Source organism: Falco punctatus, assembly GCF_963210335.1.
Source record: "Falco punctatus genome assembly, chromosome: 12".
NCBI lineage: Eukaryota > Metazoa > Chordata > Aves > Falconiformes > Falconidae > Falco > Falco punctatus.
The window spans coordinates 24715630-24742464 of NC_137592.1; the positions used below are offsets into that span (position 1 = coordinate 24715630).

General features: G+C 37.8%; 1 protein-coding gene across 1 annotated transcript in view; it reads right to left on the reverse strand.

The window, feature by feature from the left end:
- The window catches only part of USH2A (usherin), a 397508-nt gene that overhangs the window by 269744 nt on the left and 100929 nt on the right, over positions 1-26835 (reverse strand). Inside the window, exons 19-20 of the mRNA XM_080408501.1 lie at positions 25753-25897; positions 15277-15507 (exon numbers count right to left, since the gene is read on the reverse strand). Coding sequence (XP_080264627.1) covers positions 15277-15507; positions 25753-25897 — 376 coding nt within the window. The remainder of the gene's footprint in view (positions 1-15276; positions 15508-25752; positions 25898-26835) is intronic.

The window sequence follows — 26835 nt, forward strand, 5'->3', positions numbered from 1 at the left end:
TAAGAAAGCATATCATTCTACTGTCAAAAGCATTGTGTGCTGTTTAGTGCAGATCCCGTCCTATGACAAAGCTCACTATAATCTTTGGAAACTCTGTAGGTACATAAAACAACTACCAAAGATTTAGTCAAATTAAAATACTGCAACTTCAACATACTTTTAAAGCCAGTGTCTTCATTAAATAAATTACTAACACTAAGATGCAGACAGCACTTCCTCCCCAAGGTCTCCAAATTTGAATGGTAGCGCCACTCACTGCTAAATTTACCTCCCAGGTCTTTGATACCACTGTTGCATAACTTTTTTTTTTTTTAATATTCTCTCAAGTAAAAGCAAAGAAAGTATTTTATAACCATATTTGCTTACAAATACATTTTCATTATTACTTTGAAGAATTAATTTAAATTACTCTTATACTCTTAAATAACAAAAGGTTTTAAATGTTTTAGTTCCTTCCTTCTGTGGATCAGAGATATGAATTCATTGGAGTGTGGTTATCCTAAGGTAAAAAAAGATGGAAGTCTAAATTTATCAGTGTCAGGAAACATCTCATTGCAGGATGGTTAGCTCAATGACGGTAGTGAAATTCTCAAAGAAAAATTACATTTGCATGGAGACCTTGCATCTTAGAAACTTAGGGGCTGAGAAGGCTCTTTCATGAAATTGGTCCTGGCCACTGAATTCCGATGGTGTGCTAGACAATAGAAAGGAAGGTGAAGATTTTTTCTCTTGGCCTATTAATTTCCTACCACTTTGTGCCTGGCAATATGAAGAAAAGATGACACCACCTTGAAGAACACAGAAGGAAGACAATCAAGGACATTATAATGGGCAAACCAGGAGGGGGGGGGGGGGGAAGTGCATGTGGGGAGAAACAAATCATGGATAGTGTCAAAACAGGAAAAGGAAAAAACGAAAGGGAAAAAAAAAAAGGGTGTGCTGGTGGGGGTGTTAAATAGAAAAAAAGGACAACCTATAGCCACTAGTAAAAATTCTCCGTACAAATCCACTGAAAATCTATGTTGCTAGTAAACACGGAATACAGTGGAAAAGCATGCACTTTATCCTTCACATACAGACGATCATCTAGTGCAGCAGGCAGTGTCTCTAGCAGTTCAGATCAGAAAGAATTCATGAATATTAAAGATTTTTACCTATTGACATCTGTATTAGTCAGCAATGTTCGACATGATAGATGTCTGGGATTCTTCTATGACATTGGATTTATTTTTTTTTTAATTACTATTCAGAATAACTACTTAGACAACATTAGGCCTGTAAAAGTAAACTCTCAAAATTTAGGAAATGCAAAACCAAAATTGTCTGAAAAAAATTAACGCATACACAAATAGAAGATGAATAATGATATCGTCTACAATTGTACAAACACACATTTCTCATAAGATATCTTCCTCAAGGATTTTATGATGTTCACCAACTAAAACAGAATTCATGTAGCAAATAAGCATTTTGTGCACAGAAGCCTGTCTGATTTGATGTAGTGCTCTGCAGATGTTTAATGAAAGAGGAAGGGGAGTATGAAAAGTGAACGGACAGTTTCATAGCTAGTGCAGTTCAATGTCACTCTGCAGAAACCTGTCCCCTACCCCTGCCACAAAGTTCTTACGCAACGTGAGGCAAATCTCTTAAGTCAAACTTTTCAGTTATTCACTTGTTATGCACTCTCATTTCCTTTTGTGCTTGCATTTAAACACCCCACGGAGATCTGTGGAAGTGTTAAATGGCCCTAATTGAACAGGGGTCAGTGGAAACTAAACACATCAACTGCTCTGAAAACTCAGGTCCTACCTATGTAAAACTGAGCATTCAAAATTAGCATTCACTCCTCTTTTTCTTTACACAAAGTGCCAATTCATTAAACAAAACTAAAAATATAAGTTGTAGAAGTGAGTATCAATTATTAGAATCTACTCAGAAAATGCAGTGAAAATAGGACAGGAAAGAAAAATTTGGAATCTGCATTTACTCAAGAACTAGATATGTACAGTAAGACAGACGTCAAGTCATACAGAGAAAATAAGAATTTTTAAAAGGCAACATCTTGTCCACACCATACACAGAACCTGTGGATAAGCTAGTTTTTAATCAGTTGATTACATGCCATCATAACATAAAAATAACAAAGCTGAATTAAGTTCATGCTGCTTATTTTGACTCCATTTCATATGTTCTAGGTGCTGAATTTTGCCATCTTAGTTTTCCCCGTGTGTATTAGCGCAGACAGCTTTTTTTTCTCCAAATTACCACAGCCTAATCCTGAATGATAGTTTTGTCATAATGGAATTATTCAGTCTATGATCTGATTGATTTTAGACCTTAAATACTGAATCTTAACACACGTAAATTTTTAATCCTTTAATTTCTCTATTCTGCCAGTAATTGATAAGGACAGTCGTACTTAGACAAGGTCTTAATTTAATCGTCCTGAAAATCAATTAGAAGGTGAAAAGCTTCCTTATATTATTATTATGAAAATTTCCTGATCAAATTCACAATGCAATCAGAATCAATGCCTGACTCTTCACACACTTTTAGTCAATACATAATTCAGCAGCTACATCTTCACCATTTAAAAAAAATATGGGAAGAAATTTGTATCTTAAAAGCAGGAATAATTTAAAGGCTCGGTATTAGTCAAATGCAGTGTCTCGAGTCATCAGACTTTTTATAGAAATAATCTAAATAAGGGCCAAGTATCCACCAGAAAGCATTAATTGCACTTGAAGTATCTCACAAGCCAATATAGTAGTCTCTCTTTGCTAGACCCTTCTTGAAAACTCTCCATAGAATCAGAAGGAAAATACTGGCCTGCTGCTAAACAGGAGAGGTGAATTAGTCACCCACAACGCTGAAAAGGCAGAGGTTCTCAATACTTTCTTCACCTCTGTCTTCACCAGCACTGTTGAGCCCCAGGCCTTGGGAACAAAAGTCCAGGTTGATGCAAACACAGACCCACTGTCAGTGAAGGAGGAGTCGGTACGTGAACGGCTACAGGAGCTCGACCCCTGCAAATCCATGGGCCCTGACAATACCCATCCCAGGGCATTCCGAGAGCTGGCTGACGTTGTGGGGCCACTCTCCGTCAATTTTGAGAATTCATGAAGATCAAGGGATATCCCAGAAGACTGGAAGAAGGCTAATGTCACCCCCCCATCTATAAGAAGGGCTTAAAGGAGGATCCAGGAAATTATAAGCCCGTCAGTCTTTCAGTCCCTGGGAAGTTATGCAGTGAATCCTCCTGGGGGCTATCAGAAGTCAAGTGAAGCACATGACTGGGAGAAGCCAGCACGGATTCACAAAGGGCAAATCGTGCTTGACAAACCTGATAGCCTTCTACAACAAAGTACCCCGCTTGGTCGATGTGGGGCGAGCAGTGGACCTTGTCTACCTGGATTTCTCCAAGGCTTTCAATACAATTTCCCACAGCCTTCTCCTAGAGAAACTGCTGCATTATGGTCTGGACTAAGTGGTCTGGGGGCGGGGGGGGGGGGGGGGGGGGGGGGGGGGGGTGCTGGCCGATAAGCCGCACTGAGGGCGGTGGTAAATGGCTCCTGGTCAAACTGGCAACCTGTCACAAGCTGGGTCCCCGAAGGATCAACACTGGGCCCAACACTGGTTAGTATCTTTAAAAGTGATCTGGGTAATGGGATCAAGTTTGCCAATGATTCCAAACTGGGTGGGGGAGTGGACGCTCTGGAAAAGCGTGCCACCCTGCAGGAAGACCTGGATAGGCTGGAAGAGTAGGCTAACAAGCACCTTATTAAATTCAACAAAGACAACTATAACTTCTTGCACCTGGGAAAATATAATCCAGGAGGTGCAGCACAGGCTGGGAAGCAGCTCTGTGGGAAGGGACCTGGGGGTCCTGGTGGACAAGCAGCTCAATTTGAGTGAACAGTGTACTGCTGCAGCTAAGGAAGCCAACAGGATGCCGGGTTGCATCAACAAGAGCATCACTGGCAGACATAAAGAAGTCATTATCCCACTCTACTCAGCCCTTGCCAGGACACATCTGGAATATCATGTTCAGTTTTGGTCCCCACTATACAAAAAGGATGCAGACAGGCTGGAGACAGTCCAGAGAAGAGCTACAAAGATCATCAAAGGGCTGGGAAACCTGCCATACGAGGAAAGGCTGAGAGAACAGGATTTTCTCAGCCTTGAGAACATTCCAGTATTTAAAGAGTGGCTGCAAAGAACATGGAGACTCCCTTTTTACAGGAAAAACAAGGGGTGATGGGTACAAGTTACTCCTGGGGAGATTCCAATTGGACCGGAGGGGAAAGTTTTCCACAATGAGAACAATCAGTCATTGAAATAATCTCCCCAGGGACTTGGTGGATTCCCCATTGGACACTGAAGATTCAGCTGGACAGGGTGCCAAGACACCTTGTCTAGACTGTGCTTTCGCCAAAGCGGCTGGACCAGATGATCCTTAAGGTCTCTTCCAACCTGGATTCTATGAATCCAATAATAGGAGGGACAGATAAGATTCTTCCTGTGCAACTCCACAAACAGATCCTCAAAATAAACAAATAAATACATAATTTAATACATACAAGAGCTTGTCATGCCGAAACACTTCATCACATTCTAAGTATCTTCCTGTAAAATACGGTCCTTTTGTCCATATACAGGAGCCTTTACAAGGATTAAGAAAGAGGTTTTTCTTCAATATAATCATAGAATTATTTAGGTTGGAAAAGACCTTTAAGATCACCAAGTTAACCTAGCACTGCCAAGCCCACCACTAAACCATGTCCCTAAGTGCCACATCTACACAACTTTTAAATACCTCCAGGGATGGGGACTCAACCACCTCCCTGGGCAGCCTGGTCCAATGCTTGACCACCCTTTTGGTGAAGAAACTTCCCTAATACCCAGTCCAAACCTCCCCTGGGGCAACTTGAGGCCGTTTTCTCTTGGTCTATCGCTTGTTACCTGGGAGAAGAGACCAACACCCACCTCCCTACAGCCTCCTTTCAGAGAGCTGTAGATCTCCCCTGAGCCTCCTTTTCTCCAGGCTGAACAGCCCCAGTTCCCTCAGGCACTTCAATGGGTGACAAAAAACCTAGACAAGATTCATGTATAATTTGGAATTAAGAAAGAACTTTGAAGAGAAAGGCAGTATCAAAAATAATAGAGTTCCTGCCATCCTTGCCAATATTGACTAGCCAATGCTTTCCAAGCAGATGCAGTATAACTGCACCACTAAAAACACAAGAGGATTTAGCATGATTAGTTTAAATTAAAACCTTGACCACGTGTCATTGTTACTGCCTTTCTGGCCCTAGCACTGACTAAAACCATAAGACTTTAGAAATAAAAAACATCAGAAATTTGATATGTATTTGATTTGTATTAAAGTCAAAGTTGCAGAAGTATTTCCTTTTGGCTATTACTTCTCATCAAAACCCTCCCTTTAAAACTGCTTTGGGTTACAAGTTCAATTATACCAGCATGTGAGAATCCTACAAAAATCTTTACAAGTACTGAAGTACTGGCATGGAAAACCCAAAATTACACTAGCAAATGAAAAGCATTGGAAACAGTCAAGGTTTTTTTCATCTATCTCTGTGCCATCAGGTATCTGAATCTGAGAATTTCCAGAAGCATTTATACATTTATTATAAAAGGTGAACATCCATTGTACTACTGTTTTCTATGCTCAAACCTGCTTCAAGTTCTTTCTTTGGTCTGTACCATTCAGCCCTTGCTTTAACTAAAATTAAATGAGCCTCCATTTAACACACAGTACATGGTGCTCCCACATGCAAAACTTCCAAGAGATGCTCGGCACCTTCCCCGCCTCCTTTTTTTTTTTCTGATGTTATTGAATAAACTTCATGCATTTGTGCAGTTTCTACCTTCCAGCTTTTTCTTTATATTTGTTATTTTCAGCAACTTTTATTTCTCTAAATCTCCCTCCCAAAAAGGCCCTCCATCTGCACCTTTTCTTACCGGCAGACAAGCACAAAAAGAATCCCAGAAGATGTCATGCCTGAAGCAAAACACAGCATTTCCATAACTTCATTTTCAGAGACACATATGAGGGCACCCACTATCCTTGTTGCACACAGAGCAGGCACAGAGAACAGAACATCTCCTTGAACTCTCTCCTTCCCTTCTTTGCCCTTGTAAACACAGAATATAATCCCACCTTTGGCTTCTTCAGTGAGCTGAACAAATACAAGAGAGCTCCATGAGCAAAGGCCAGACTAGATACTAAAACAAAAAACAGTTTTTTCCACAGTCACTCATATTAAATTCATTGACTATTCTTTGTGCAGATTCCTATACAAAGTTCCTACACCAAATTTTATCAGCATTTTGTTTGAAGACAAGCAAGCAAAAGAAACATCAAATATAAAGGTATTCTTTACTGGTGGGAATTAATCTTGTATAAAAGAACTTGGTACATCAGTAGTTACGCTCTCAGATTAGTTTATAAAAAAACCAAACTTGGTAGAGAGTAACTACTTCTATTACTTACTAGTCTAGTTATTACTTAACTAAACAATAATTGATAAAAACCTTTTCTTCTGCTAGTTCTTAGGTTTATCACCTGCAGAGGGAATGCCCCATACATTTCAAAATAGTGAATCATGTTTGCACAAAATGGACAGAAGCACAACCAGAGTCGTGAGAAAAGGGGAAGAACTGCTGTTTTACAGAGTACAGGTCATGCAGTATATTTGTGATAATCAAAAGATCCATTTCTGTAACTGGTTTTGCACAAGCAGAGAGTTGAAAGGAACTATGATCTAGTCTGGGAAAGGGCTTTTCCACTGGCAGCTTGATATAACAAGAGAAAAGCTACCGCGCTTTTACAGCTTCCACAGCTGGGATTACTACACGCTCTGAAAGTATCCATGCACAAGCTAAAAAAAAAGTTTTTAACCATGCAGTGCAGAATGTCATGCAACACTGGCACTGGCAAAAAATGTACTTAGGCACAAAAGCCAAGAAGATGCAAAAAAAAATTGCATGTCAAAGCTTGTGCTGCATAGTTGATCTGTTAAAGTGCAGGAAGTAAATATGAGAAATAATACAGAACCTTTTTTTTTCCCCTCCCTTGTAGTAGCTACAATAAATCTTTTCTACAATAAATAATAATAATAAAAAAAAAAAAAAAAAAACAAACAAAAAAACCCCCAAAAACCACACACCACAGAAAAAGCAGATACTTGATACTGATAGAAAGTATGTCCATGCCTAAGAAAACCAGCTCACATAACTGAAAATATTACCCTGTTACACTGGCAAGGTCAGCATCAGCTTGGCTTATTTGCTGCCTAAGTCCCTGTTGTGCATGTTCAAAAATGTTTTAAGTTGTTTTGTTCATAAAGCAGCACAGTTCACTTTGTTGTGCTGGATCGCTCCTTTTTCTCTATACATAGTTCTTCTCTTGCTCCCTATCTTTAGGTTTCTTGGGATTCAGAAGGAAGGAAGGAAGAAATAAATGTGTTTTTCAAGATGAAACCGTGAATTCATTTTAAGTAGTAGGACAAAATTCTATCTAAAATGTCTGTGGAAACGGTTCTCAGGCAGAAAAAAGAATGGTTCCCATTCTTACTGAAGCCAGACACTTGATGCTGACACAGAAGATCTTTATCTTTCTTTCACAGAAGATGAAGATGTGGGTTCAAATTGTTCTTTTGTGAAGACATGAAGAGAAAATGTAAGAAGTCGGCATAAAAAATTAAAAGAACTTCTAAGGAGAAGTCTTGTAGCAACAACCTAAACAGAAAGGACATTAAAATAAGAGCTTTCCAAGAGCTCTTTAGTGTATGTTTTAATATAGAAGTCTGAAAAATGAGTGATGATATCAAAAGTTCCCTGAGATAGAAAGTGTGTTCTCCCGATTCAGCTCAACAAATGCACTCTCTTCCTTTCTCTCTCAGTATTAGAATGCTTGGTGTAAGAATTTCTGTCATAATAGTTTTTCCCTTGGAATATCTTGTTTACCGTCCTCTGTTCAATGTAATAAAATAAAAAAGGCTGATTCTTAAAAAGTTATGTAAGGAAAAAAATGCCAGAAGAGAGACAAAGAGTGCATAAAATCAAACTAAGAAAAAAGGTCAGATTTCTCTTCATCTTTTTAGCGTAAAATAGCATTTTCTGTTAAGTCCTGTCTATAGAGTGGGGAAACTACAGACTGTTCCAGCATAAACTATCCCCAGGAATGCTATGCAGGAGGCCATATTCAGACACAAAGGACAAGATGATGATTTGGAACCGTTAACGTGGATTTATTACGGGCAACTTGTGCCCGACCAACCTGATTGCCTTCTGTGAGGAAAGGACTGGCTCAGCAGCCAAAGGGGAAAGCAACTGGTGTTGCGTACCTTGGCTTTAGCAAGGACTTCAATATGGTTTCCCATAGGATCCTCACCACCAGGCGGGAGAAACAGTTGGACCACAGGTGGACTGTAAAAGTGGGTAAAAAACTGACTGAACAGCAGGACTCAAAGGCTCGTGATAAGTAGCATGAAACCCAGTGGGCAGCATTTACAAGAAACTGGTACCGGGACCAATTCTCTTCAACAGTTTTATTCACTGAAATAAATCTTGGGTGATAGGATGGAATGTATTGTCACAACATTTGCAGGCAATAAAAAAAAAAAAAAAAAAAAAAAAAAAAGGAGGGCTGTAGTGGATACACTGCAATTCAGAAATCTTGAGAGGCTGGAGAAACAGGATGACAGAAACCTTGTGAAATTCAGCAAAGGCAAATGCCAAGTCCTGCAATACAGTTTTGAGTAACCTGGCATAAAAAAAAAAGAGATACTGGCACACCGGAATGAATCCAGTGGAAGGGCACCAAGATAGTCAGAGGGCCAAAGTACATGACATATGAGAAAAGCCAAAGAGAACCGAGTTTGTTCAGTCTTAAGCATGGAAGGAGGCGGTGATGATCTTGCCTTCTCCAATTACCTCGTGGAAGGATATAAAGAAGATGGAGACACACTTTCTTGGAGTTATATAGTGATAGAACAAAAGGCAATGAACACAAGTTCAAATACAGAAAATTCTGCATAGACATAAGAGGGAAAAATTACCAAAGGTCGGTCAGACTGAAAACGGGAAGAGTACTGGGAAATATACTTGACTACATACGGGGGTAAAACTCAGACAGACAAAAGCCTAAACAGGTCTAGCTGTTCTCACTCTAAGTAGGAGGCTGGATTAGAGGACTTATCTTCCAACCTAAATTAGTATACTGTTCTGATTTAATAATTAAAACTCATTTCTAACCATCTCAAACCTGATCAGTAGTCACAAAAAGACATGCTGGAAAATATCTAGAGGAGAAAAAATAAAATACAAGCAAAACTTGCTCAACTCACGTTACCTTCCCTTTTTACAGAAAATTGTCAACCAGAACTCTATGCAGTGTTTCCTGCCCCACACCCCACCCCCAACAACAACAAAAACAAAAAGAGAAGCCGTTTCCTTCTAAAGGTTATTTGGTGAAATGAACATTTTCCTAGTTTCCTTGGCTTGATCTGAGTTTATAATAGGATATATGTTTGGAAAACATTCTTAGAGGTCACAGAATCAATCCAGTTACTCCAAAGCAGAATCAACTTCACGTAGGTTATTCCTGACAAATGCTCATCCAACAATTCTTTAAAATTTGCAGTGTCAGAGCTTACAGTTTTTTCTCACAACAATGTGTTTCTTTCCTCAACTAACCTGAATCTTTTAGAAAAAAAAAAAAAATCTTGTGAGAAGACAATCTACTTTGCTATAAGCCTATTGTGAGTGTATTGCCGTTTTACTCACAGTACACATGGAGAGAAGTTCATTCTCTTTAAAACTACCATTTTTATGCACTCTAACACCATTACCATGTCCCCTTTTAGTCTTCATTTTCTTCAGAGTTTCCTCTTAGACTGTTTTTAGACCTCCAATCATGTTCATTTTCTTGGTATTCAGTCATAACACATTCCACAAATTTCTGTTGGGATGCTGGAAAAGGCCTGTTTATTTAGCTCCATACACTAATGAAAATATTTGCACCTTCTACTAACTATGAAATGTTTGCTTAAGATTATAGGGAGTAGAATTTGTTTTATATTACTGCAAAGAGAGTTCACGGTGATGAAGAGCTACGGGGAGATCCAGCACTGAATGACCACAGCCATTCCCAGCACTTCTGCTCAGAACAAATGTAAACGATGCTTGTGCAGTGTTCCATGGCAAACTCATTAAAAAACATCGTTACTGGAAAGATTCTCTACTCTGAGAAATGTGTGTGTATCTGAGTCAGAATATGGCAGTAAACACACTAGCCCAGATATCTTTTTTTTAAATACACATTTTTAAGACCACTTCACAACACTAAAAATGTCATTATAAAAAATCTCTACTTGTAATGCTGAATATATGAACATCTTACCTCATACAGTTACTTCCTAATTATTACAGAGCTGAATTCACATTACGTAGAGGCTGGTAAAAAGTGTATTCCAGGCAAGACCCGCTTCTTTATAACTGTGGTATCCTATTTCAGAAAACTTGGATCCAAAGCAAGGCCAAACACAAAAGTTTCTTCAGAGTGGACTGCATTTTGATCAATATTACATGGATAATTTATTTTTAAACAAGCAGCATCCAAGAGGAATCATATTAAAACAGTAATAGCTAATTCAACAGGGTTTAAAATTTCACAAAAAATCTTTCATCCACTTGAAAAAAGGAATTTTTTTATCACTAAATAAGTAAAGGCCTCCCTTCTCACAAGGACATGTAATTGTAACTCCAATAATCAAGCTCAAATTGTATTTTAAGCAACACAAAGCATGCTTAGAGGATTTCTTTTGCTCCATTTCATAGATAGAATATTTATATTATTTACAAAACTCACTACAACGCCACAGAATTGTCAATTTACATTCAATGTTGTATTTGAAAAGTAGTCTTATTTTGAGAGGTCAGGAGGAACGAAACCTTTCATGCAACCACCTTGCTACTCAGAGTTCATTCTTTTGTAGCAATTGAGACACTACACAGTGAGCAGTTCTTATATACCCCCTACAAGTATACTCATTCTCTTCATGGAGCCCAATTATATCTCCATAGCACGGAGTCAAGAAGCTTCCTCATTCATTCATGTGTCCAACTGATTGTAATTTCTATCCTTTCTAACTATAACAGGCCCTACCAGCTCTGCCACACACTTTCTGTCTGGTGATGGATCAATCAGAGGAAAGATTCAAAAAGCTACTTGTGTACTCCATGACTACTTTAGGACAGTAAATTGCAATCCTGAAACTCCTAGCTCAGATGTCATCGTATCCCACAGATAGTCAGGGCTTAATTTTCAACCAGTTGCTCTTCGGACCCAGAACCTCCTTTTTCAAAGAACTCAGTAGTTTGGCACCTATTTGCCCAACAATACCTGAAAACAAAACTTCCCTTTATTTGGCTTAGGACCTTAATCCTATATACTTGTTCTAGAAAAAAACATTGAACAGCTTTTAAACAGGATTTTCTACAAAGTTTAAACAGTGGCACTGTTTCTGTTTGAAGGCATAATATCCACCACTATATTCAACAGGGTGCACGTGTGCTTTCTCAAGGCATCATATTTTCAAAGAAAAATGTTATCCCCTACTCTCTGTAAAACAAAAAGTTAAAGCTGCCTTACGCTCAAGGGATACTTATACATTATGAATCCTGAACAGAAGGTAGTGCCTCAAATTAGAACAAAACTTGATCCTAAGCAGGGCTCGTTTACACAGCTCAGAATTCATATATCAGTTTTTATTTCATCCATTCAGGCAACTCAAGTCCTAACCCTCAGCCAAGGAGCAAAAAGGAATTGAGGAAAAACTCTTTTTCATAGTTTATCTGTTGGCTTGTTGTTGATATTCACACACACACATTTCAGCATGCTATTCTCCATGGATTTCATTCAATGATCTTGAAGGACCTTACTGGTAAGCCTCGGTACACATCTGCTAGAAAGTACAAGATGACCCTAATTTCCCTGCAGAGCAAACTATTCTCACCCATTTGTTAGCAGTGAAAGCCAGGTTAACATGACATCATGCTCATCACCTTCACCCTTAGGCTTCTTTGGGACCTAGCTATTAGACTTAGTCATTAAAGAGATAATACAAGTATAATTTGAATTTAAAAGATATTCAGACACCTGGCTATTTACAGTTCTGTGAACTCTAAGCTTGCTTGCCAACGCCTGTATAAAATAGACAGTACCTCTTGACTATGAGAGAACCAGAAAGACAAACCCACCAGTGTTACTGCAGCATTATAACTCCGGACCAGATGTGGCTGCATTACACAAGCTGTACTGATAAAGCAAACCACACAATATAACTAATTTGTAAAATCTTCCAGCCATTTCCAGAAAGCCTTTGAAGTATAAACTCCTGCATTAAGTAGAATCTGAACTTTGGCTCCCCATCTATGAAATCAGAATGACAGCATTTCGCTGTCTCATGAAGATACGAAGATAAAACCCTGAATATTCCAGTCCTCAGAGTGATGAGAGACAGGTGAGTTCCTTTGCTAAAACAAGAACACTAACAGTTCCTTTGCCTGGTGGTAGTTTGATAGATACAGTAAACTGTTGTACCTAATACTTATTTGTACCTCTTCAAGTTGTCAGAAATCACATCTGCATGTTTTGGGAAATTATATTACAGATGCATAAAAGACTTCTTAGTTGTTTAAAGAACTGAGAAGTTGCATGTGTACAATTCTGGCAGAAACAATCCTTTTCTTTACCTGACTTCTCATCTAATGTGTACTCTGAGCACATCTTCCTGTGCAGCTGGAGACCCTGTTGCAGAAGGACACTGCTTAGTGTAGCCAGTGTTTATTGCCTTTTTTTTTTTTTTTTTTAAGATTAATTTGGAAAATTTCCCAGATAATACATCTGCCCCCATTACTTGCACCTCAGAGTGTAAGACCCGCCAGGGAGGTAGTGAGGACAACGGCATTTATTAGCAACAAATAAACTGATCTATCTTTTTCTGGATTAGCAGTGGGAGATCCCAGACGCACTAAGAAGTATCAGTCTGCTGACTGACATATACAAGCTGGCACACTTTTGTGTCAAAAATGTACACAGCTGCATGCACACTAAAGCTGTTCCATCTATAAAGCACAAATGCCAACTGCTTGTCTTCAGAGATGGGTTATAAGAGAGGGTCTCAACAACAGAACAAGTGCAGAGTACAATTAAAGAGTATCTTTCATTCCCTTAAGTGTCTGCCTGTTCTAGGTCATCTCCAGGTACTCAGACCAACAGCTGGTTGAAAAGAAAGAACTCAATCAAAAGCAATAATAAATTATATTTATCCACACAGCATTATCAGCCATCAGATGCCAGTATGAAAACAGTTCTATTGTAACATCTTCTCCAAACCTGTCTGTCCAACGCTCTCAAATCACTTCAGCCATCTCAATAACCCTTATTCATGGCCTCAGTTTCAGTTTATGGAGCAAAACTGAACCCCAGACTGAACTGGCGCTCGGGTAGATTAGTGTTGGGCTTGCTTCTTTACAAATAGACAGGTATGTTAATCCCAGTAGTGTAACACCCTCTTCCTCAGCACTCTTGGAGACTTCTGATGAGAAGTAGGAAATTCAGTTATATTCGTAATTCTTTATCAAATTAAACTATTTAACTATACTGCAGTGATGGGGCTGACTGGAGCTCCAGTGAGAAAGACTGCAGCTCACAATTCCTCTGGTGTTGAGATCATCACAACTGACAACAGAAGAAACATGTCAAAGATTCTTCTACTAAATATACAGTAAAGTGTACAAACTCCAATGTCAGGAAAACCATAGAGCAATTTGGATGAGGAAAGGAGCCCAGCAGCTGCTCCTACAGATTCCCACGCACAGACAGGTTTTGCAAGTCAACATGGTCTCAATATTTAACTAACATATTATCACTTGTTGTTATTTGACTATCAGTCAAGTAAGCACCTCACAAGAAAAGAAATGGAAGTGATCTTCAACTTTTTTTTTTTTTTAATCAGGTTCACAGAGTCATTATAGAGAGGCAAGAACGTGATTCTTGTTTTAAACAAAAACTGAATTTGCACACACATACTTGCAAGTACCAAGATATCTGTGCTCACATATCCTTGCCAGAACTACCTGTGGTGACCCTGAAAACAAGAGATGTCAGCTGAACACTCTTCAAATCTTTGGCATTCTTTTGCATGTCAACAATGCTATGTGGGTTTTACAGCACTCACTTGTCTTCACAAACAAGGCTTAGTGCCAGGTGAAGTTGTGTCTCAACTTAGGCCACTGTGTAAGGCCATCGTGGTGTGGCCTTCACACCATGAGCATGCCATCTAATGCTTGCTCTCACTGTTGTCTAGTCCCTTTTGGATCTCCCCTTGGTGCTGTCAGTCTCATGACTTGAGATATATATACGCACACACACACATGCCTTTCATATACTTAAAAAAAAAAAAAATATCTTCAGCTCTGCTGTTTCTTTTTTTAAACACTTATACTTCACCACACCAATGCAATATTTCACTTACAGGCCTCTACAGCATCTCAAACATGCAGCCAGGTTCATTTTTCCCAGAAAACATACTGTCTATATCTTTGCTTTATCCCAGAAGTGAAGACATCAGCAAATGATGGGAATCGCAGAACACAGGATAATTGGTCTGCTTTAATCTCAAGAACTCCCAGTTCCAAAATAAATAGCTAATCAAAAAAGAGAGGAGATAATACCCAAAGGCCCAGAAACAGCAGACTTCTGTCAGATCGGCAGGCTCCTTTTTTCACTTGACAAAACAAACAAGACCACAACACAAATGTGCTGAACACAGAAGAGAGCGCTTTTTGAGTGCTCACGCAACCTCAGGAATCCTCAAAAAGGTACCAAAGAAAACATGCCTTAGTATTCACAGCATGTTAATCAAAAAGTTCTTATCCCAAAATAATAAATAATATCCCTTTTATATTTACCACCAGGAAACGAGTCAAATATGCAGCAACGTTCACCATCACGTAGATCTCTGTGTCTAAAGGCAAGGGAATACAAATCCCACATGTCCAATAACATTTTCCACAGGCTTTTTATGTGAAAATCGAAATAGCACATACATCACTAACAATCACGTTATGCTCTTAAATTAAAAACTACAGATTTTGCCATGAAAATTATATAGAAGATTATAATAAATGGTAAAACAAATGCAGAGTACAACTGGTACATTTCGAAAGTCATTTAAACTCATTTACCTGTAAAGTAAGTATTGGCAGGGAGAGTGGAACTAGCAAATCTGTAATATCCATTTCCTGGGAAACGGATCCCTTTCATTACTTCTGCACTCAATGTAGCTAAAGATGCATCCATCCTCTCCACCTGGTAGATGGGAGAAGGCCCATTAAGTTCTTCAGGTTCATTCCAATTTATCTTTACCATTGTGCTGTTTATTCCTTCAACACGAGGGACACTAAGTTTTCTTGGAGCTGTGCATTAAAAAAAAAAAAATATTACCTAGATATCATTGTCCGTAATGCTTAGGAAATTATTTATTGCACATAAGATAATTTTTGCAAAACATCCTGCTTCTGTTTCTGATCACCTTCAGAATAAATACAGATATCCATAGAAGTTTAAGGGGGCAGGGGGGAATAAATCTTAATCTTTATAAGAATTTACTTTCAATTCCACAAGAAATACCTTATTTCTGTATTCAGGCTTTGGATAAATATGTCTAGTATTGTATCCAAAATAATTGTTTCTTCATAGTCTTTAACAACCCAAATTAATGTCTCCATAAAAAGTATATTTATGTGTATTCCTCCCTCATTAGCCTTTCATGCCATACACACTGTAAGCATGTACCTGTATGACTTTCAGCATTGGATTTGAGTGAAAGACCAAAAAAGAATCTGAAGAGTTAATTAACTCTTGTTACGTATCAGTAGTATGGCACGTGACAACACAAGCGTTTCATCACTGAACTTCTCGTCGATGGGAGCAGAACAGCTATCTGTCCGCTATACTAAAGGCCCATCAGGTTGTTTTCCTTATGATGCACACACAAGACATTAGCATATGTTCAGATAATCATTCAGTTCGAGAAAATGATCCTCTCTAACTTTCCTCCACCCACACTGGTGCACAGTAAGACTCCATACAAGGCTGTTTACATGAAAGCATCAGCATAAGAGAGTTTTATGTTACTACAATGATCCTCTTACCATTAAAACCAATACCCTGATATTCTTTTAAACATTCCGATAGCATTGGTCAGTCTATAGCTGAGTTATGGACAAAATTTGTTTGCCTGGGTGTTTTTTCTAATACTGTACAGTAAGCCACTGGAGGGCAGCATGACCTGTTTGGATAATGGCACGATGGCCATACAGGTGGGAAAGAAATGGACCATCACTGAAACAATAAAAGACATCATCTGGGGACGTACAAGAACACTACTACCCGTAGAATCCATACCCACCTATCCAGCCTTTTCTTCTTCCCATGATAAAGGAATTAAGAACAGAAACTTCATTTGTACCCGGGAAGTGAAATACAATGCCAACTTGTAAAAATTACTTGCTCCCGTAATGACATAGTAAAGAGCTATAAACGCCTTTCAAGAACAATAAAACCCGAATTAAAATATGGGCCTTCACAATCTGACATATTACTTCACAGCACAGCATTGTACATAGTGCAAGTTCTTTTAGAGAAGGAGAGACTGCTTCATTTAGAATGAATTAATAACATCCTTTTAAACATTTGCGCATTTCCAAGATCATTAACATATTTTTCATTTTTCCTATTTGCCTGTAACACATTACTTTGCGCGCGCGCACACACACACCCCACCTCCCCGCCCCTCGCCTTTCTATCTCTAACTTGATAAATATTCTTGGAGAAAGCAGGGAGTGGGGGAACTGGGAAACTGCCAACGGCACTATGTGCTGTAAATTCCTGCTTAGGCATCACTTATGACTTCACAATCTAATTAGTATCTCACACTATGGTAGAAATTTACAATGTCAAAATTGAAGTAATGCAGCGTGAGGTCATAAGCTTTCCTGCATAAGTAGGGCACAGCACTAATGAATTGTGGTATTAATGCACAAGTTTAAATAGAAAACATGGCTTAACAATCAAAACTTCACCTTTGAGGGAGCTAGTGTATGCCAGCATTTTAAATGTGAACATAAGAGGTTGAGCCCTCCAGTTCAGCTTACTGATAGTAAAACAGAAATGCTAAAATTCATTATTTCTAAAATGCATACAGCTAACTAACACTCATGACAATAACCGTATCTTCCTTTAAGTCTTGTATTAATAAATGGCAGTTACTTGGACCATAATTATGGCATCTCTGATACCCAAACTTGAAGCTTTTATGGGGCTTATGCAATTAACTACTTAAATGCATCGTAACACTTGCTTCTCTGACAGGGAAGTATTGATTTTTTAATCATTTTCAAGTCTCCTCTAGCACAAATAAATGTACTACAGTTACAGTTAATGCACTGTGTACACGCATTAAACACTGGCATGACACAATTTATTATTTTGTGATATATGGAACAGAAGCCTAGCCTTTCAGAAAGTAACATCCTTACTATAACATTAGTATTTAAACTACAGTTTCATCAATGCTTCAGAACTCTTGTGCATCAAGACAGTGAAAGACTGTACATAGCAAGTTACACAAGTTTGAAAAAAAAACAAAAAACAAACAAACAAAAACCACAACAGAAAAACCAGACTCTGCCCAGGAACAGAGAGGTCTGAAAATAGATCTGTGACACTAACCCAGCAGGGTACTAAATGCTGAAATTAAAAATATTCAAGACTAAAAGATACAGTATATATTTTCCTAAAGGTGTCACTGTGGTACCTGTAGCTACTTTCTGAAAGATGAATCGACTATAATTTTATCTATTTAATTTTTTTTAGTCACGTTCTGTTAAAACACATCTGTCAAAATAATGAGCATACTATATTTTAGTGGATTCAAAGTCACATTTTGTATATTTTAATTATGCAGTTTTAATGTCTTGCTATATAATACATATTTAATGTATTATAAAGCTAAAACAGTATTTAAAAGCCCATGATTGCTGCATGCCATTGTGTAGAAGAGGGCACAAAAAAGACCAATAAAGACAGATGGTCCATACAGCTTACGTTGAAGTCATATATCTAAATATAGACGTTGCTACACAGGTCATTACAAATAAGCCTTTCCCATGTGTTTATGCACACACATGTACACAAAAATGAAGTTGGTAAGTAAAGAGCAGTTAATTTTGTTTTGTTTGAAATAATATCATTTTAGTTTTAGACTCGAAGACAGATGCCAGCATTTCGCTCTGAACAGATGGTAATTCCATCTAATAGTGCATCTCTGTATTAGTAAGGTCTGTTGTGTATACAAACAGTAATAAACACTAGGTAAGGATCAAAATAAATTTTAATTGTTGACATTAAATTCTGGCAGCCACAGTTCTAAGGATACAATACTCCTTTCTCAAGTCTGTCAGGTTTACTAATACAACTGCTAAAGCTTTTCCATACTCTGCCAGATTCTTGTCCCAGGAATAACATATTTACACTGTAGCTAAATTTAACAGGCTTACATATGTTTGAATAACTACTGCTCAGCAAACTGGAGGTAGATATTTGTGTACCCATCCACAGAAGCCTTCAATTAGCCACTGAATAGCTTAGGAAAGTAACGGTAACAAAAAGTAGGCAGGCAGGTTTTAATTATTGTACAGTTGGATTCAAAATGTGTATGTACAAATTAAAATAGAAATGTTCAGCAAATTGGAGGACAAAAACGTAAAGAAAATAGATTTTTTTCTCATCTTGGAGTTTACCTTGCAGGTAAAGTTACACGTCTTGCTATTGGTTATCCATTTCATTTTTACTACGAGTTATTAGCCCAGATGACCCTGAAATTGCCATAGCATTTCTGTTACGATCTTTTCTTTCTCTGCGCTTCACAACAGCACAAGTAATTTCAGCAGTAAATGAGTCAAGAAATAATTCTTATGCCTTCTGACAATATTTTGATTGTTCAGAAGATTCTTTAGAGTCCATTTTGGACTCTTCCTTAAAAAAGAATAAAAAGCACCCATAATGGACATCAAAAGAAAAGTCAATAACATATGCTACAATCATATTTCTTCAAAAATAGATGTAATAGAGTATTTTTTAAAAATCATGAAAAATATATTGCTTCCACCATATGGGACAACCAACGACTCACCAACCGATTTAAGATGCAGCATATTGAGCTGACCATATGTTACAGTGCTGTTGAATGGCTGAGTGATTCATGCCCGTCACATTCTAGTATATCAATTAAAGCTCCTTGAAGTCTGCATGATTTGTGTCTCTGTTATTAAACCCTGCTAATTCATCCCACTTACACATCTGTTATAAATCTCTAGGAGTGCTGCATGATTCATGGCAATCTGTGAGCATGGTACAGCAAATTCTTCTCCTTGCAATTAACAGTAAATTGTTTTACTGCCATGCAATGAATTTTTCAGTTATATTGCAAATGAACTCCTAAATGCACGGTTCTTTCCTAAGAACCGACTTATATTATTAGGCAATTAAAAAGTATTGCTTTGAACCAAAAGCTTTTAATCAAGACGAATGCAACTTAAACATAGCTTAAAAACCTCACAAAATTGACACAGAGGAAAAAGAACAAACCGAGCGTTTTTCTGAAGTATAGTATGTGGTTGGTAGGGGAGAAGAAACAAATAACTTTTGACTCCCTACTCATTTCCTGAAACTCAAAGAGCAGTTTAACTACAGCTTGAACACTTGGCAAGACAAGTTTGAGCAGATACTATTTATCTCAGAAGTTACTTAAGTCATCTGTCATTACAAAATTTCTCAGATTACTTTACACTTTTCTAATTGTAAAACAGTGTCTTTATTCTTGAAATAAATAATTGGATAATTAGCCAAGCTGAATCATCAGAGGATTCCAATGCTGCTCGAGTGTTCTTGTCAAAGGTGAAGCAAATTCATTTCAGCTTTGCCTCTGCAGCTTTCTGAAGAGGCTTTGATTTTTTTCCTGCTACATTCTTGGCAGCAGCCTCAAATTCATGAGTCCATACATCAAGTCAGTAGTTTAACAACAAATGAAATTAAATTCAAAGAAGGGAAACTAATTGAAGGACAGCAACAAAAGTGTTTGGTAATGTGCTTTTTAATATGGCATGCCACATTTGCATGATAATTTTTTCCTTTTTAGCATGGAGCAGAAAGTGACTAGCTTAATGAGGGATTATTCAAGACAGGAACGAACAAAATGCATTCATAACTAAGAACAAAGATTGTATTATGAAACGGAAACAGGCAACTGCCGAGAAGTAACTGGATGATTGGTTTATGCATTATGAATAAAAAGATAGAAAAATATTTATATTAGTATTCACTAATGACTATATATACAAGATTGTTGTAATTAAAATTATAAATTAACATATTAAGAGTGCTTGTTTAATCACTTTGGGTCCTATTCACAATGAAGAGACATGTACATGCATGCAAAACAATCTGGTTTCCAGGCCAGCGGCAAATGGCCCTCATATTTCTCTTCCCTAACAAAGGGAAAAGATACCCATTAAACAGGTAGTAAGTAATGTATTTGTGATTTTAAAATTGAGGCATAGAATTTTGAAGAAAAGCGGTCTATGACAGGCATAAACAAATGCTGTGCTGTCTTGACAAATGGTTCGAGGCTTTTGAAAAGGGCTTGCACTGGACCTTATTCATGAATGGAAAAAATGGGCAAATTACTCAGATTAAAAGGGTAATCAAAAAGAAAATGACATCGAGTGTAAGACAGCCCAGAAAACCCATCAGCATCATTACCCCAGCAAACCCGGAGGCAACTCCAAAGCCACCAATACAACTGCTTGAGAAGTCTGCCAAGAAGCCAGATGCAGCTGATGCTGGAAGAGTATCTTCTACAAATTAGCTTCTGAACCCTGTAATTGCCATCAAAAGCAAAGGATCAGGAATACAATGTGCTGGGCTAAATGGCAGCAATCACAAAGCCATACTTAGCGTGTCTTAAAAAATGCTTTTTAAAACGAAGTTTAAAAAAAAAAAAATAAGGGCAAAGGAAAGATGAACTTAATTACAAGAAATAAGCTTGGTCACACAGCATTTAATGAAACACAGCTGTATAGATTAAGGCACCCTTTGACTATCTGATCTGGGAGGGGTAGCATAAGAAATTGTACTAGTCCAAGCACTGACATAGCTAATTCCATCCTGCTGAAATGTCAGAAGCTGATGGGAATAAAAAGGTGTTTCTTTGGCTGACTGAAAAATTTGGAAAACATGCATGTTTTGTCTTGGTAGATACTGCAAAGAATAGTGCAAGTAATTCACAATTTTATGCAAACACATTGTCAGAAAAAAAAAAAAAAAAAGTCACACTTAAGGGACCAGGTCATTCACAGGTACCAGCCACTACAGTTCTATAGATTCCAAGGTACCAGTGGAGAATCCTACACAAGATAAAACCAGAGCAAAAAGCGAGTCTGAAAATAAAATAATAAAAAAAATAGCCTAAGACTTGGTAACAACAACAGGTTGAAAGCCATTCTCAAAAATAAACGGGAATTTAAACTCAGCAGAACCTGGAGAAAGGAATAAAGTAAAATGTGTCTCTAGGTGTTAAGATAAAATATGTATAATTGCTGTCCAGTATTGCTTTCAGTTTCATACATACAAGTTCCACTTGATGATCTTTGGGTAACAAAGACAAAAATTAATCTCAAATGGGATTCCAAATTTTCAAAGTCTTAAAAGGGTACTTTTCCCTCATCTATCAGTCATAGCTTCCAATAGTACATGCAGAATAGCGCAGCGCTTGAAAACTATTTACCACAAGGATTGTGCAGTGTGCATCTTCTTAATTTATTTAAAAGACCAATCAAAAAGTATGAAACACTTTGAGTCCTTAAAAGCCAAATTTTTGTGTATTTGTATCTGAATATGCCAAATTGAGGTTCTCTTTCTGTCCAGTCACCTTCTCTTTGAGTAACTGAGATGGGTTAATTCTCTTCTTCTGTTGCCTTGACATGTTTGCTTTGATCTTTCACCCCAATACTGCATTACCCCATAACATCAATCTTCCAACACGTTTTACCATTCTTGGATCTGATCACGCACCAGGCTTACCTGTGCAAGTTCTTTTATTTGTCCCACCTAGTCCTCTTCCTGGTTTCATATGCATTTGTGACAGCTTCCACGCAGCTTTTTTATAAAATAAATCCATTCTAAATAATTCTATTTTCTTTGCTTCCTCACTCTCTCCCCCTCACATTCTTCTGACTTAATCATCCTTTTTTTTATTGCCATTTACAAATATCATGTGTGCATATATTGGTGGGGAGAAGATTTTTTGCCAGTCTGACAGACACAAGGACATCTGGCTGATTTTAGTTTTCTTTCACTCGCCTCCTGCAAAGCTACTCATGAGATACTCCCAGTACAGATGCCTATACTGAATCAGGTTAGAAGTGATCCACTTGTTATATTTGCTTCTGGAATATTTTAACCATTTTTAAGTTATGCTCCAAAAGACTTCTCACTGAAAGATCAGCAGACTGTTTCTGATGCTTTGTTCCCTTAGGTCTTGCCCCTAAATTCTGCCCCGACTGCAGAAGTCTCTTTTCTTTGTTTTTTAAAACTTCTCTCAAAACATCTTAATTTTCTTCCTCAACAATTTTGTTTCTAATGATTTCACACCCTTGTTTCTGCCCTTGTTTTTATTTGCTGTGTTACATTGCATAAAAAAAAAAAACAACATGTTGCCAGAGAAAAAGAAGAATGACAGATCTTGAAGAGGTGGTTGGGTTGGTTTTTTTATAGCTAGTCCTCAAATTAACGTAATGGATATGAACAAAACTTAAAAATTACTTGAGACTTTTAGTAGCAAATTTTTGAAGGCACTGGCGATTCCAAAAGCAAGTTCCTTAATAATATACATCAGCTGGACACACCAAAATCAGTGTCTTCAAGGTACCCATTGATTTAAATGCTCCGTGTGATAAATCAGTACACTACACACATGGAAGAAGTAGACGTGGTTTTCCATTATCCTCCTCAGGATCAGAGAAGAAGAATTACTCTAATTCAGTATAACCTCTAGCCCAACTTGGAACACAATTCAAAGCTCCTGGATTGTGTTACAATGCAAGGGGACCATCACGCTGGAGCACATTTCAGTCGAGGCTTCCTCCAAAAAGCCCCCTTTGCCAGGGCATGGAGGGGAACTGGCATCCAGCCAGGGAGGCTGTCTCTGTGCCAGAAAGACATTCCTTCACAAAAAAGAACTCCTCAGCAGTCCTAGAAAGGCAATTTTAATTTCATCTTGCACCATTCAATGACACAAAAGGATAGTAATGGACTAAGATTTGATCAACTATTTTTACAAATGATAGGGACTGCTTTCTTCTAACTTTAAGTTTGAACTTGCTTTGATTTAAATGTCATCACATAAGTAGCATTTCTTTATCAATTCTTTTTGGAAACACAGTTTTACAGAACTTCACGAAAGGCAACATGCACACCAAAAAACCCCACCCAAATTAATAAAACAACAACAACAAAAAAACCCACACCAAAAACAAACAAAAACCCCCCGAACACACAAACCCCCTAGATTTTCTCCAGAAACTAAAAGTGTGAATGGTGAAAGACAAGATTGTGTGCAAAATTGAAGTGTTTTACTCTTTAGTTTGACAAAATTTAAAACATTAACACGCTTTAAAAACATAAAAGGAACCAAATACAGGATCGATTCTTTGCTTTCAAGGCTTACAACAGTAAGCAGGAAAAGGCTACACTGCAAAACAGCTAATAAATGGGGATGTGTCTGTTATTCTATTTTGTATTCTCCTGTCTTCTCTAATATGATAGGTCTCCAAGTATTAACACAACCAGGGAGGAGATGGTCATAAACAAGCTGTCAAGCATAACTAAGCTATTGTTTCTGAATCTTTTAATAAATGTATAAATGCAGTGTTGGATCATTTGTAGTAATAAGGTGTGCAGTTTAGGCTATATTTGTTTCCATGGTTATCAGCAGATTGGAACGCTGTTCCTTACATGGCTGTGTGGTATGGAATAAAGTCAAACTCATACAAGTAGGAGGCTTCGTAGATGGCCAGCTGGACACTTTAAGATGTAGCAGAGGGAAACAAAATAAATTTTGAAATCAGCAATTTAGCAAGAGAGAAGACTGACAGAACAATCTTTGCCCACTAAAACATAAAGATGGTATGATGTATCAAGGAACAAATCATCTATCTTCTACTTGAGAACAAATGGAAAGACAATTAAATAAATAGATGAAGAACAGAGGGCAGACTAGAGGTAATATCCCAACAGCTTAAATTCTACTTCAGTTCATGTACATAAAGATTCCTCTTTACTGGCTCTGGGCAACTCCTTATGCTGGAGGAGTCTGGAAGCACCTGTATCTCTTCATTGATTACACAGAGGGGCTTTGATGGAATTCAGGAAACTCAAATACAGCCCAAGGAGCCTAGGAAAATATTCTGCACAGCAGAAACTTTCAGATTTTTTCCTATGGGAGGCCAAATAATAAAAGAGAGGTAATTTCAAAGATCATCATCACAACATCCATATGACAACACCACTAATTGTTTAACTAAAAATGCTAATATTGTGAAAGTAATTGATGTGTTTTAAATGCTTATACAAAAGGAAACCACAATGTTAAGTAGTCAGCTCTCTGCAGGTGACCACCAGGATGTCACACAGCATGGATTTTGAGCTTGTATTTACAATATTAAAGAGCTGTACTGACTACCTCATTCCACGAATAAAGAGACTTGTGAAGCTGATTTTCCTAACAATTTCTCTCTTAAAACCCTTTTGATCCTCTGATGTCTAAGAAGTGAGCTCATGCCAGTCCTTTCTTCAAAGTAAATACAGGCTTTTCCCATCTCTGTGCTGTACTGATGCTTATTTTCCCTAAATCTGTAGAAAGTTAGTACCTTTGAAATCCATGACATACATGGTTGAAATTAACTCACAAGACTAAAAATTTAAGGTGCACAGGCACAGATACGCAGTTCCTTAAACATTGTTTCTGTAGGGATGTGAGTATACATACCTAGAAAGCCAAATCTCATAAATTTCAGGGGCTAAATAACTATTTTCAAAAAAGCAGATCCAAAGCACATATGTTGCTTCTGATTTAGACGAACAAATACACTATGAACATATGTTAGAGTTTCATATAAAAACCATGCAACTCCTCCTTCATGTGTTAAGCAAGGCATTGGCACAGCATGTGCACTTTACACACACTGTTGTGCAAACACGATGTACACACAAAAAACCCCAACAACAAATTAACAACTTCGTAGCATCATAAATGTTCAGCCACATTTACGTACATTTACCATTTAAGTAAACAGGAACAAAAATATATATACTTGCAATTGAGAGCTCAATAGACAAATCCTATTGCCATAACAGTGTACCTTAAACCTTAATTGAAAATATTTTGGGTTTAATCTGTCAAGATAAACAATAATTAAGCAAGTCACTTTGTATTAATACAACATCTAGCCCTGTCACTGTGCATCAAACTATGATCACCTGAATGGAATTCATCAGCAAACTGTGTCAGCTTTGCACTTTGATACCGGCCGTTTCCTTACCAGCTGCCAAGGTCTGCCCCATGCCTGGCTCACTGGTTACACAACCAATTTGATTGCAGAGAGTAACAGTAAAGTTGTACATCCTGTAAGGTTTTAATCCCATTGCTACGTAGGACAGCTCATGAGCCTCAGCTATATGCAAAACCTGCAAACCAAACAGATTGGAAGATGACGGCTGGTTAATAATTTTTTTTCATTCCTGTTAATTGATGACATGTTCGCTAATAAGAAACTTGTCTCTGAATTTGCAGATTCCTTCATTTAGTTGTGGGAAAGTCTGCAAAGAGGGAAAGGATTATTTTGGAGGATCTGAACAAGCTAGGATTTAGGTGATAATACTTCCCATCACACTGTTTTATGAGGTAATAAGCCAGTTCCTGAGTGGATAAATGAGGAAACAAAGTTATTGCCTCATAAAACTGTGTGGTGGTGCAGTTATCACTACAAACAGTTCAGCTATAATCCAGATGACGGAGATGACACTATTAAGTGGTGAAACCTGACCACCATTGAATGAGTGACATGATTAGCAGGCGGTGGGAGGGAGGAGAATGACTAATACCTACAGACATTTGAATCTGCTTTACTTTAGCAGTACTTTAAGCTATCAGAGAGTGGAACTGAATGAACTGTTGTATTTTAGATAATTTTTTTTATCGGATGTTTATTTAGATGAAAAATTCTGCAAGCCTGTGACTAAAAACAATTTACATTTATGTATTGTTACAACAGCCCCAAGAGCAGTAATATCACCACTTTGCACACAAATAAACTGAGGCCCATCTGTGGCACCACTGAAAGACAAAATAAGCTCTGAAAAGAGAAATACAATATCAGAGCACCAGATCCACTCCCACATTCTGATTACCTGTCATGTTTCTTTGCTCATTCCAAAGATTTTAGCTTACTTCTACTGCCATGGTATTTGTTTGCCAAACCCAGTCACCCAGAATTTACAACAGTATTTTGAAGTCACATATCTAGACTTTATAAAGTTGGTTTTCTGCTGGTTTAGGTTTCCCCACTTCAAAGATTTGTCCATTATCCAGGAAGCCAGACAGGTACCTTCTTAATGAAAAAAGT